Source organism: Podarcis muralis, chromosome 3, assembly GCF_964188315.1.
Source record: "Podarcis muralis chromosome 3, rPodMur119.hap1.1, whole genome shotgun sequence".
In the NCBI taxonomy this organism is placed as follows: domain Eukaryota; kingdom Metazoa; phylum Chordata; class Lepidosauria; order Squamata; family Lacertidae; genus Podarcis; species Podarcis muralis.
This window is the reverse complement of record NC_135657.1, coordinates 93,717,210-93,730,693: the sequence shown is the minus strand read 5'-3', so window position 1 is coordinate 93,730,693 and position 13,484 is coordinate 93,717,210. Positions and strand designations below refer to the sequence as shown.

At 41.3% G+C, this 13,484-nt stretch overlaps 1 protein-coding gene across 1 annotated transcript in view; it reads left to right on the top strand.

The window, feature by feature from the left end:
• The window catches only part of RNF144A (ring finger protein 144A), a 62,710-nt gene extending 53,306 nt beyond the window's left edge, over positions 1-9,404 (top strand). The window contains exons 6-8 of the mRNA XM_028722483.2: positions 1,179-1,326; positions 3,189-3,278; positions 4,736-9,404. Of these exons, the coding sequence (XP_028578316.1) occupies positions 1,179-1,326; positions 3,189-3,278; positions 4,736-4,867 (370 nt within the window). The 3' untranslated portion in view covers positions 4,868-9,404. The remainder of the gene's footprint in view (positions 1-1,178; positions 1,327-3,188; positions 3,279-4,735) is intronic.
• Positions 9,405-13,484: the final 4,080 nt, after the last annotated feature.

The window sequence follows — 13,484 nt, the reverse complement described above, 5'->3', positions numbered from 1 at the left end:
ATGTCACCTTGTCAATGTGGGTTACCTTTTGGACTGTGGCTCTATGCCCTGCTGTTTGGTAAGAAGTCCATGTTCTGATGGAAATATCCCATACAATTGCTTTATCAGCACACCTGTGTTACTCAGTTTCCCTGTGGAATTCTAATGCTGCTGATCAGCATGAAAAGAAGTCATGGAGCTGTCCACCATCTCAAGTAACATTGGAAGGAGCCCATAATTGTGTGCACAACTTAGCTCCCCGCCCCCAATTCCTAGGTTGATACAAATCAATTTTATACAAGCAATACTGGCAGATGTATTGTTAGTCAACCTGACTTATTTGAGGTTTGTAGAAGCTATTAAAACTGAATGATAAAGATGAAGGATGTGTAGTTTCAGTGGAAACGAAAACCTGCCTTTGGTCTTGTGGCTGTGTGACAAATCCATGCAGACATAGGAATAGCTTCAGTCTGCAAAAGGCTCAGAGTGTTTTAAGAAATGCAGTTTTTAAAAACCAAGAGCATTTTGTCAAGAATGAGCCAATTCCAAGCGAAGGTTTGCAGCCAACTGCAGAAAGCAGCCAGGAACAGAGAGGCTTAGATCAGTGGTGGCCAAACGCTGCCCTCCAGCTGTTTGTGGGATACAGTTCCCATCATCCCTGACCGCTGGTCCTATTAGCTAGGGGTGATGGGAGTTGTAGTCCAAAAACAGCTGGAGGGGCTGAGTTTGGCCACCGCTGGCTCATATTGTACTTAGACTGGGCAAAAACCACAGCAGACAAGGGTAACTCTTCCGGACATTGGAATGTTGGTTGCCAAGGGAACGACAGAGCGGGGTGGAACACAGCCAAAGCTCTCAGAAAGCTCAAACAGCTGCAAACAGAGACGGAAGCAGTCTGTCAGAACGGGAAGAGATTGGAGCTGATCCAATCTCTCCTAAAAGTCGTCAAATGGGAGGGCTGCTAGACAGGAAACAAAATGAGACAAGGTATGAAAGTTCAATATCTTCTGTAGAAACCGGAAGGAGTCTTCAGAAGGGTCATCTTGATTGATGATGCTTTGTTAGAGCCGTCCGGAGCTATCTGTTTGTTTTTGTAATAAATTCTCCTTTTTAATTAACAACACTTACCGTGTTACCAAGCCGGGAACCTGGACTCGCAACACATTTCTCCCATAAAATTTCCAAAACATCTTTTCCAGCTCTGCTTATAAAATGGAAGAAGATGATGCACCCATCAAACGCTGTCCGAAATGCAAAGTTTACATTGAACGGGACGAAGGCTGTGCCCAAATGATGTGCAAAAACTGTAAACATGCCTTTTGCTGGTACTGTTTGGAATCACTTGATGTAAGTATACGTAGTTGAGTTTAAGATTGGAAGATGAAATTCCTTGATTCTATCCCTGTAATAAATTCCTGTTAATAAAGCATTCAAAATGTCCATTGATATAATATTCAAAAACTGTAAAGGGAAGCATTGAAATGTTACAAGTCCTAGAAAGTTAGGTTGCCTCTGTAGACATAAATACAGAGACATAAATACAGACTGTGGCATACATTTAGCTGTACTGCAGCAAACAATTAGCAAGATACCATTGCATGAACTAACATTGTTGCAAAAAATTAGAGTTTGTATATATTTATGGCATAAAAAGCCCCATCATCTGGGACAGAAGTGACATTTAGTTTGGAGTTACTTTGGCCATATCAGAGTTTCGGCTTTGGCTTAGCTGCTGTTGAAAGCAAATTTAGCTTTGTTTTAGAGATACATTTTTTGTTGCTAAATTTAGGGCTGTTTCTGGGTGGTGGTGGTTTTGTGAATTCTTAATATGATGGGCTGTTTAATCTTAAGTTTTCATACTGAATGTTTCGATGCGGGATGTTAAATGTTGATTCTCTGCTGCTGTAAACTTCGTTGGTATAGTTTTTGTGCTTTTTTGTTTTTAAGCAATGAACTGTTTTGAAAAGTTAGGGTTACATTTCTTGTTACATAATATTGTTTTACTGTTATACCGATGATGGCACTTTGGGCCTGGTTTAACTGCAGAAAAAGAGCACAAGAACAAACCCTGAAATGGGATGAACTGGGGAAGGGGTCTTATTTGTACTATCTCAGTTTGGGCATACAGTGGTACCTCTAGTTACAAACTTAATTCGTTCCGGAGGTCCATTCTTAACCTGAAACTGTTCTTAACTAGAGGCGTGCTTTTGCTAATCGGGCCTCTTGCTGCCGCTGTGCCGCCCGCACACGATTTCCGTTCTCATCCTTGGGCAAAGTTCTCAACTCGAGGTAACTCTTCCAGGTTAGCGGAGTTTGTAACCTGAAGCATTTGTAACCTGAGGTGTTTGTAACCCGAGGTACCACTGTATTACCTTTTCCTTCTCTTGTCTTTCTTTAAGTTTTTTTTGTTTTTGTCTTTTAAACTCCTCCTGGCATTAACTCACATCTCTGAAAGGGCTGCTGCCAATATTGTAGATTGCACAATGGCCCACTTCGGCCTATTTCTGTGAAATATGTGTTATTGGGTTCCACGGGGCCCTTTCTGCGGTCAATATTGACTTTGCGCTCCGTGCCATAGAGCTGAGCGGTCTGACTCATTTATGCTGGCTGTTAGCTGCTCCCTGTTCCAAAGGAGCCAACTCAGTGATGTCATTGCTGTTGGCACAGCAGCGGAATCCATAGCTTGTGACGTTACCATTGCATTGTGAAATGTGACTGATGTGCCAAAAGTAGATAGGGGAAAAAATGAAAATTGACCTCTGCGAGTGGGGGCGGAAAAACAGGGAGAAGTACCATTCACTCCTCTCTCTCTCTAGCCTGTGGCAGGATCCTAGAACTGCAGTCTTCTGCACATTTACTTGGGAGTAAGCTCTGCTTGCTAAACCCAGTAGGACTTATTTCTGAGTACACAATTGGACTCCCAATCGAAGTTATCCAGCCCTCATCACAAATCAGGTTTATTACAAAAATTTGCAGACTTTCAGCTGTTTGCTGAAAACAAGAAGCAATTGAAATAGCTCAACCCAACGGGTGCTTAAAGTAGTTTCCGAAAATTCAGCTGAAATTGCAACCGTACCTGCTAAGTGGAAAGGTTTTGTAACCAAAAGGTTTTGTAACCTTTTGACTGCTTGTCAAGAGTCAAGTTCTCAGCCACGGCTGAAATAATATATATGCATATTTCCCCCTCTCCTTTTATTGACACTTTACAGGATGACTTCCTTCTTATACATTATGACAAGGGACCTTGCCGAAATAAGCTCGGTCATTCCAGGGCATCAGTTATTTGGCACAGAACGCAGGTAGGTGTTGATGTGACTTTGCGTATCTGCTGCCCCACCCCCCAATTTTCGTCTTATTCATGAAAAAAGTGAATGTGGGGAATTGGGAGTCAGAGGAGGGAAAATGGCACGAGGAAAATGGGAAGGTTTTAAAAAGCAATGTTAGCTGGTTTGCCTTACATACAAGTATTGCTGATGAAAGCTGATCTGAAGTGCAGAAACAATAGTTCCTCTTCAAGGTGGAAAGACTACAGAGTCACGTTGCAGGAAAATAGAGGCAGTTACCCAACTTGCAATGAGGTGGAGAGTAAGGTAAAATTGTGTCTCAATCAGTTATTCCCTGTAGTTTCTGTGAGTCTGTAGCTGCTAGATTTCTGCTGGGCAGAAACAAAACACCCTGAGAGCTGTTGCAGGATTTACAGACATCAGTCCGCAAACCCAAGATGACATAATTTGATCGAGGTGGCCCACAAGACAGATTGATAGCTGTTAAAACCTACCATGTTTATTTTGACATAGAAGAACCTTGGAAGAATAATATTAAAAGAGCAACTGAGCTTTTATTACTACAGCAGGCATGCTGTTGCAATGGGGAGCTGTGTTGCTCATGCCAAAATTACACTTCAGAGATGATGTATAGCAGGAGATTGCAGAGAGGGAAGCAGACATATTTTTCAGGGGATGCGAGGGAAGCCCATGTTAAGCACAATAATAAATTCCCCACTCCACAAAAATATAAATATTTGAGGAATTATTGGGGGGGGGGGGGAGAAGGGAAATGAAATGAAAACCTCCAAATATACTATTATATAATACAGTAAGTAATGCATGCCATTCCTTATTTTGAATGTTGTTCAACAGTACCACCTGCTGGCCAAAAACAAATTGACTTTTTCAGGACCAATAAAGAGAAAGTAAAGTAATCTGAATCTGAAGCAGAAAGGGGGGGGGGGGAGAGAGATTATTATAAAGTGGCTTTTTTCCCCATAAGAAAAACCCTCCACCCAAATCATCTCTGTTTAACTTAAGACAGTTATGTTAATGGATGTCAAACACTAAAGGCGGCACCTGTTGTACTTTTCTTTAGCTGGACAATTTTATAAATCATTGGAACCATACTTTTCAAGTAGGTCAGCAATTTGGAGATTTTGATCCTCCATGAAACTGAATCCTCAGGTGCATATTGAACAATACCCTTCTGAATCCCATACCTCCTCATAGGCTACCCTGGGGAGTGCGTAATTCCATGGATAAACTCAGGGCCTTTCATGAGACAGGTGACAGGGGCGCAGAACAGTTGAAATTGCAGTTGCCAGCCCTTTATTCTGTGTGTGTGTGTGTGTGTTGCAACAGTGTGCAACCCCTTGCCACTGCACAGTTTGGAAGGGAGAACTCTCCCCCAGTCCCCCTTCAGGCAGATTATTTGAGAACAACCGCTGGCATATGTGATCTTCTTTCTTTTTCTTTTTTTTATCCAGGTCGTGGGGATCTTTGCAGGGTTTGGTCTGTTACTGTTAGTGGCCTCCCCTTTCCTTCTGCTTGCTACCCCATTCGTGCTTTGCTGCAAGTGCAAGTGTAGTAAAGGAGACGACGACCCCCTCCCGACTTAAGGTGGAGTGAAAGTGGGACTGGCTCATCATCGCAGTGCATTTCCTACTCAACCACCCTCTTCTTGCACTTGACATTGCGTTGGCCTTACTCGCCCTGATTCCCAACGTTGCAGGAGGCTCCACGATTCCCAGCGACCTTGCCCGCAAGTCGGTTTACAGAGTGCAAGGCATATCCTGGTGTGTTTTAGGGGGGGGCCAGCGCGAAGCAAGCTGGGACGTCGGAAACATCATGTGTCAGTAACGCAAGGCTACGTTGTCAGATTTGGAACTGAGACGCTACGGTGTCGAAACAAAGCCCGTTCAGCATATCTATTTGCATCAAATTGAGGTGTTAGACATGTGTGTTTTAAGAATCGCTTACCATTAAAAAAAAAATATATCGGCCCATTTTAAAGTGTGACTTTAAATATCTTGTCTAATGAAACTGAAGTCTCTGTTAATATTTGCCCTGGGAAAATATTGGGCATCCATACACCCCTGAAGCTGTTTCCCATGCAATATTATAAGAACAATCTGGTCACGTACGTATAGGCCAGGAATGTTTGAGGGTGGGGGCTGATGCAGCCCTCCAAGCCAATGTTTCTGCATCCCTCATGCCACCAAATTTGGCAGTGACACTAAAAAAGTAGACACAGCCTGGGGGACGGGGATTGAAACCTTTCTGCCCACCCCAGCACCAGCTAGGGATCCCCTTTTCCCCATAATGGGGAATTGGATAGGATTGAGCTGTAGCCCCCGCTTCTCAGCTGATCTGCATGCGTATGTGTGTTGTCCGTGAGCATGTGAGAGTATGGGGGGGGGGGCGAGCTGCACCCGCCGCTGGCATGGAGGGTTAGCAAAGTGTGAATGCATCTATTAAAAAAGGTTAGCCACCCCTGACATACGGCATCCTATGCCTATATCTTTTCAATAGGATGCCTCCTAACATTTTGGGAAACGTGAACTATTTGTGTGGATGCACATTTGTTCTTTGGAACAGAAAAAGAAATTGCCAACCATAGAGGCTGAGATACACAACCCAGACCTGCTATTATTATCAAGGCTCTTTTTTAAAAAAAAGATGTTGGTATTCCTTTTCTTTGAAAGTCTGTCTGACATTCTTTTCTACATCTCTCTCACCCGTTACGTGGCTACGTGTTGCATAAATAGGGCTACCTCTGGTCAGGTATCTTTTTATGTACCTATATATCATTTTAAGCCAAATAGATCTTCTCCTGAATAGAATGAAGAGGGAAGAAGGAAGGAGTGTAGTATTGAGCCTTACATCCATCTCAGTGCATGAGATGTAAATTTATTTGTACAATCATTTCCACCCTATAGAGTATGCAGATTTTTAGGCTCTCTTGAGTTTGCTTTGTTTTCACTTTTCTTTAATTAATGCAAGCGCCCGCAGTTGTAATAATATAAAGAGTCCGTTGAGACTGATAGGTTTTCCAGTCCATTTTTAAAACTGTTATATCTCGTGCTGTATGATACTGTGACAACAAACATTTAGTTCTGTTTGTTTTTAAGCAGCCCTCTCTCCCCACCTTCGTTTTTCTTTGTTTATCATTTTGCTGCTCTGTTTGTTGTCCCGGGTCTTGCCTAAATTGAGGTGCTGCCATTATCCTGAAGGAGAATGATGTGGACATCAACTTACTATATTGATAGGCTACTCTATGTGATTCTTCCGTGCTGCTTTGGGTGAGAACTGTAAACAAACTCTCCTAAAAGCACATAAGTTTCCATAGTAGGAAAAAGTATGAGTTGAAAATGTAGTATATAATCAATATGAAACGTGATCCCGAAGAATGAAGAGAATGGGAAATCTTTCGATGCCTGTGCAATGACAGTGAACAGGAGCTAGGCCTACATCTCAGGTAGGTGACAACCAAAAATTTCCAGGCATTAAGTACACAGCAGTGGGGATTGGGCAGGTAGCTTGTGAATCTAATGTACACCTGGTTCATGCTGTTCCCCACATGCCAAATAATCGATCCATTGATTGCAGGAGGGAAAGGAACCTGTTCTGTCTATCTTTGTTTTATATACTAATTCGCCCAACCAACAGCATCATACGTTGCTGTGAAGGTACCCCCTCAGACATCAAGTGAGTATGGTTTGCCTGCTCCTGTCAAGTTGCACAGGCTGTTATGTATGGAAACACTTAGTCCTCTGCTTGTTTTCAGCTATTTAGCTTACAAAGTTAACAAATTCACTGCCTGGCTCTCCCATTTCTCACCCTTTCAAATAACGATGGAGCTGAGGCAGTGAGCATCCGTGAAAAGTGGAAGAGACCTGCTAAGGTGGGCACTCGCTTTTGTTCTCTCTGGTTACCTCAGGTTGCTGACTGCGACTTTGTTTTGTGTGTGCTTGCATGTGGCTGAGTACAGAACCTCTAGAGGTTCAACCATCCATCTGATGCCGCCAGACAACAAAAAAATCCAAAGTTGCATCACACTAGAAGCAAAATGGCGTTAGAGGCACACTTCTTTATTTGCTTTCAGGTTGCAGCCTCCGTCTTTGGAAGCCATGCTGTTCCTAACATATCATATCCTCAAAGAATACTTCGATGAGGGGGGAAAAACCTCCTTTAACATTAAACCAGACACTGAAATCGCTTTTGCATCCTGCATATCATACACATCACACTGTGTTTTAAGTTTGGGTCCTTGCTTAGAATCAAGTAGTTGCCATTTGTTGGGAATCACATATTTTGACTGTCAGTATTTCTTTGAAATGGGTGTGTGTGAGTGATATAACATGAACTTATTTAAACTTTAAATTTCAAGCCTCTGTAGAGGAACATCAGATATTAGCATTTTTATTCTCATTCTAATGAAGGGTGGACCTCATCTCCTGGTATCACTTGTATTTTATTTCTGTACTGTTGCTGCGTTTAGTGCATTGCCTTAAATCCCTTTTTAATGGACATAATGTGTTTTCTTTTGGACAATACTGATGTAAAGCTCATTCCATGGCCTAGGACGTTCCAACCCCTACCAGCTGACCTGGGTTATACTTCTACACACGCTAAAATGAGAGCAGCAACTAGCAAAATGTTCTGCTACACCTGGTCCCTAAACTTTAGACCAAACTCCAGTGTATGCCAAATTGAGCTTCACCCATGTGGGGCAAGTCATTTTGACTGCATCTTTCCTCACCCACCTTTAAAGAAACCTCATTTTGCAGGAGTCTTGTGTCTTTCAAGCTTCTCTGGGAAGCGCTTGGGGTACAATTCTAGTTGTCTTCACCTCAACCCTTGTACCCTACAAAGTCACCATTTTTCTAGTGTTGGGCATGGCAGTGTTTTAGATAATGTTTTATTCTGTGTACCTTTGGGCTGCAAAAAAATAAATAAATCAGAACTATTTAGACCAATTCTTTGTATGCAACAAATGGTCTAGTGTAGTTGGCACAATATCTTTTTATCTGAAGCAGAGCGACAGAAATTTTGGACATATGAACCATGTTAAGAAATATATACATACAAATACTTGTTTGCAATTGTAAATATTTGGTCGGGAGAGAAAGTAATAGTTTATTTCCTAGAGCTGCTTCCTCTATGGGTTTGGGTTTCTGAATTACTTGATCTTCTTTGCAATATCACACCAACGCATTAGGAATCCATCATTGTTCCATTTTTGATTTTCAGACTTTGTTCATGCTGCTATACATGCACACAATGCGTCACAGTTTTCAGTTCCTACTCATTTGTTTTTAATGAACATGGGTACATATACATGCTTGTTGCTGTTGTTTTTTTTTAAGTCCACCTGAGGCAATGCTATGATTGCACCAAGATCCTTTGAAGGCCTTTTTTTTAATCCATACTTCAATTTAAGTTCATGCACACCAGTAACCTGTAGGAGAGAGGGTGGTACAAAAAAAGTGAACTGAAAACTGCAGCAAATTCCAGAAATAATGTTGAAAAAAAGTCTTAAGTTGAACAAGAAAAAAATGGTGAGGGAATGGAGGAAGAGCCAGCCCATGGAACTCATCTCTGGTTTTGTGTGTGTGTATCAAAGCTCTTTGGCCTGGTTAGCTTTACAAAGAGATTTCTCCCAGGGACTCTACTGAAGATGGACAATAATGGATTTAGTTGATGGTGATGGCATTAGGGATTTCCAAACAGCTTGTAATCATGCTTACTTACTAATACTCTTCCATAAAGTAAACGCCTGCCATTTGTGTTTAAAGCCCCATGATGGTTCTGGCTTTGTTAATATGTGTATCTTTCTTAACAAAGATGAGGAACCTTTGGTGCAGGTATAGGTATGTGCCCTATAAACAAATCCCTCCCTTACTCATTTTACCATGGATGTATTTTTAACCTTGTATAGAGAAGCACGGAGGAGTCATGCATATGTATAAATGATGTATTTGACTAGTGTAAAAAGAATTTAATTTTTGTTTTCCGTATTTGAAATGTAACTACATTTCGTGCCACTAACACTGTGATGTATAAAAGAGCTGTTGAATGCCTTTGAATGTTGTTTTGTACTTCGAATCATATTGAAGAGTTTTATTTGTAATTTCAATAGATATTTTAAATGAACCTGTCTCCTGTCAGAAGTTTGTTTATTCCCCCCTTCCCTCTCAGCATAATAGCCTTCTCGTGGGCTTGTTCTCAATGAGAAGTCAACACAAAGTGATTATTTTTTCAGGGCTATGCTTTGGATGTTTTCAACTGCAAGAAAAAAACACATTTAAGATTTGCATCCTGGTCAGCAATAAGCCACAGGGGCTACTGGTTTGTTTCAGCTAAACTATTTTCTTCCATCACATGCAATATGTGCTTCATCTGGCTGGCTGCTTGCAAGAACAGTACAAAGAACCATCCACCATGGAACTGAGCAATGATAGAGATTCAGCCACCAGAATCTCTATCAGCAACTTTAGAAACTGATAGAGATTCTGGTGGCTCCAGTCCTTTCTGTTGTTCCCAGTCAACCCATATCAGAGTGACAAGATTTCAATCTTGCCCAATGTTTCACTAACATCCTACTTGCTACTTCTGCTCCACATAAACCAACCATCTCAAGATGGTGAAGAAATAATAATATTTCAATGTCAAGCCTGTCCACAGTCCTGCGGCTGTCAAAAGGCCTGGTTTAAACTTAAAAGCCTGGGGTGTTTCCAATGATATTTTGTCCCAAACTAACCCCCTGCCTGTAAGCAGGGCCTGGTTGCCCCCTTCCCAACCTGGCATGCTTTCTCCCTGTCTTATACAGGCTGATTTTGTATGTGTCACCCCCACTGCTATATTTATTTATTTATAGAAAATAGGTGCTGGAACTTGCCATGAATGCCTCCCTTGTTCTCTTATAATGGCAATGGTGCCCACCTGAGAGGAGCCAGAACTGAGTTGCGGCTGTAAAAAAAGAAAAGCTGGTCATCACTATGTTTAATCCTCAATCACTCAGTTGATTTTCCATTGAGGAATAAGCTGTATCTTTGAGGTTTGCATGCACTGGATTATTTGTGTGCAGGATCACATTTTGACAGGAAGATGAGCATGGGCACAGTGACGACAAGTATGCCTTAACTGCCAAATCGAGATGAAATTATCATCTGAACTCACTCCGTCATTTTTCTTCTTCTTCCTGTAATCAAAACGCAATCATTACTGCTTTTCCCCCATTAACGAATCCCTGCACAAGAGGCACCGCAAAGCAACTTAAAATGAAGAACTCTTAGCATCATGTAACAACTTTTGTATAGTAAATTAAGAGTTCAACCTGTGCCTTTGGAGATGTAAACAGAAACAAGGTCAAAATGCCAGCATGCTCAAAACAGCCATAAGATTTGCAGACATCTCTCTGGAAAACGCTTCGAGTGATATCTAACCTGGGGAAGAATTCCTAGCTTCCCTTGCCTGTCCCTCCAGCCCTCTCTCCCAAAACACATTTTGCCCCATCCATTCATATATCTGGTAAGCTGGAATGATAGTGGCCAGGTACACAAGGTTTTCCTCCTCCCTTCTCCATCACCCTGACCTTTGTAGCAGTGTGCCAGCATCTAAAGCCCAAGTGGCTGTCAGAAATTTACCCAGGAGGGCTGGGTAAGTGTCATTGCTAAGTATACAGTTGAGTGAGAAAGGGAGGGAAAAGAAGAACAAGACTTTAATGGGAACCTCACCTCTGCTATGACCCCATGTCACGGTCACTTATGGAGGAAAGGAGAAGAAGTTGGACTTTTGTTTTGGTGGATTGTGGGTGAAGGCACTGGCAGAGACTTTTTTTGGTATGGGCAAGGGTAGATTTCCAAACCCCTATATTGGCTTAGAAAAATTATTGGATTTCCTTGTTTCCCCAGGGAAATTCATCATTTCCACAACAACACCTTTGAGAAGTGATTGAATCTGTTATTTGTGTACATGTATTTGTGAAGATGAATTGACCACTCTAGTGCTATATCAAGTTTAATTCAAAATAAGAAGAATAAAGAAGGATGTGAAAAGAACAGCCTTTTTGTTTTCAAGCTATGGATAAATAAGGCCTGCCTAGTTTTCACCTCTCTAAACGGAAGCCTACCAGCCATATATTCACACTGTAAACATTTTTTAAAAAATCTTTGCAATCTCAGGCAAGCCACTAAAAGCAAGTTTATTGAACCACTAATAGCCCCCAGTTTTTATATGAGTTGTATTCAGCCTGGTTGGGTAACTGTTGAACAGGTTTCAGTTAAATCAAATGCAATAGATACACAATGAGGGGATTTTTAATGAATATTTGGCAAGTAAAATGTTTTTTAAAAAACGTGCAGTTATTAGCATGAGAGTGTCATTTTTGTCATTATAATAAATACTTTGTCTAGCCATGCTAGAAAATATGAGCTACCAACATAAAGATTTCCAGGCAAAGTCCACCATGCATACATTTTATGCTTCAGTAAATGTTGGTTGTTCATCCTGAAAACTGAATGGCTAAAGGCCCAACGATTGTTACTTTAATGATGCAATTCTGCCCGTTTCTTTTACAAGCAAGTGGGTTTTTAAGCATCTCATATTTTCACTTATTTTGCTAGGAAACCAGCAGGGCGCAGTCTTTACACACATTAAAGTATGTCAAACAGCTTCCTTGATCAAATATTTAGCATGCATCACATAAGAAATAAATTTATTGTAGTGCAGATCCACTAAACATTATTTTGTGTGATAAACATTATCAGTGATCACTTAATCCTTGCTGACAATGAGGCAGGCACATGCTTAGGCCGCTGCAGAATATTGTTAACTCGTCTTTTATTGCATATTAGCATGCTCTGTTTTAGGAAAAAATACACAAATGAAAGTGAGCGGGATATTACTTTAACTGAGGTCAAGCACACAAGCACTTTTTGCTTAAGCTGGAAGTGTCCCAAGATGAGAAAATATTTATTGGAATAGAAGGAGATAAGTATACAACCTTTAGAAGACATCTGAAGGCAGCAGGGGAGGGTGTTTTTTAAAAATGTTTAATGTTTTACTGGATATAGGAAGCTGCCCAGAATAGCAGGGGCAACCCAGTCAGATGAGTGGGGTACAAATAATAAAATTAATATTAATTATAATAAGGCTGGGTGGTGATGGTCTAAAATAGATTCATTGTGGGGGAAATTGGGAGCAGGGTTTTTACAAACACTACTATAATGGAGCAACAAGATTTAAGATGGAATGTGCAGCCACAGCAGAAGCGGATTCAGGGGACAAAAAATGTGTGTGTGTGTGTGTGTGTGTGTGTTTCTTTCTGAGGTAAAACATTTGACTTTTAGTATATAAAGAATGGCAACTTTCTGAGGTAAAATATTGGACCATGAAGCATGACGATAATGGGAGTTACCACAGTGAACCCTTTTTTTAGTACTACTTTCCACCAGGTAACCAATTCCCAAACCCCAATAATCCATTAATTTGACTTTGTGGTGCTGCATCCACAACAAAGGAGATGCGTGAGGACACCCATCTCTTTCCATATCTGCCGCCTCTCCCAGCCCTCCCAAGCCTGCTGTTTGAGGCAACTGCCTCAGCGAGACAAATGGTCAGGCCGGCCCTGAAAGGATGGAGACTTGTGGCCCTCCTGATGTTGTGGGACTCCAACTCCCGACAGCTTCAGCCAGAATGGTCAGGGGGGATGGGATTTGTAGTCCAGCAACATTTGAAGGGCTACAGGTTCTCAAAACATAGTCTAAGCTAAGAGGCTTTTGTTGCTCTCCTCAAATGGAAAAGAAGAAATGGCTGGGTATGCTGTAAGCAAGCAAGTTATTAACTGGGCACAGAATTGAAAAGACAAACATGGTAGAAACAACATGCCTGCTTCAAAATTGGGAGTGGTAATGGAATAATTCCAGCCTTCTCCTACCGAAACACAGTGAAGCACCTTTCATTCTTTGCTCATTGCCCATCAGGTATACATTTGCTACATTTCTTCCCCTAGGCTCAGAATTTACAGCTGATATCCAAATGTGCACATGGACACTCAAATCAATAACATTTTATACATATTCCGCCTAATATTTCATGTCCGTGGGTTAAAGCCAGGCTTCCAACCTGTAGCAGAGACATAAAAAGAAGCCATATGTCTGCACTTTAAATATTTATAAGTGCTCAATCACCCCTTTGTTTTTACGGTTCTGGGTGATCTTTATTATTTTAAGA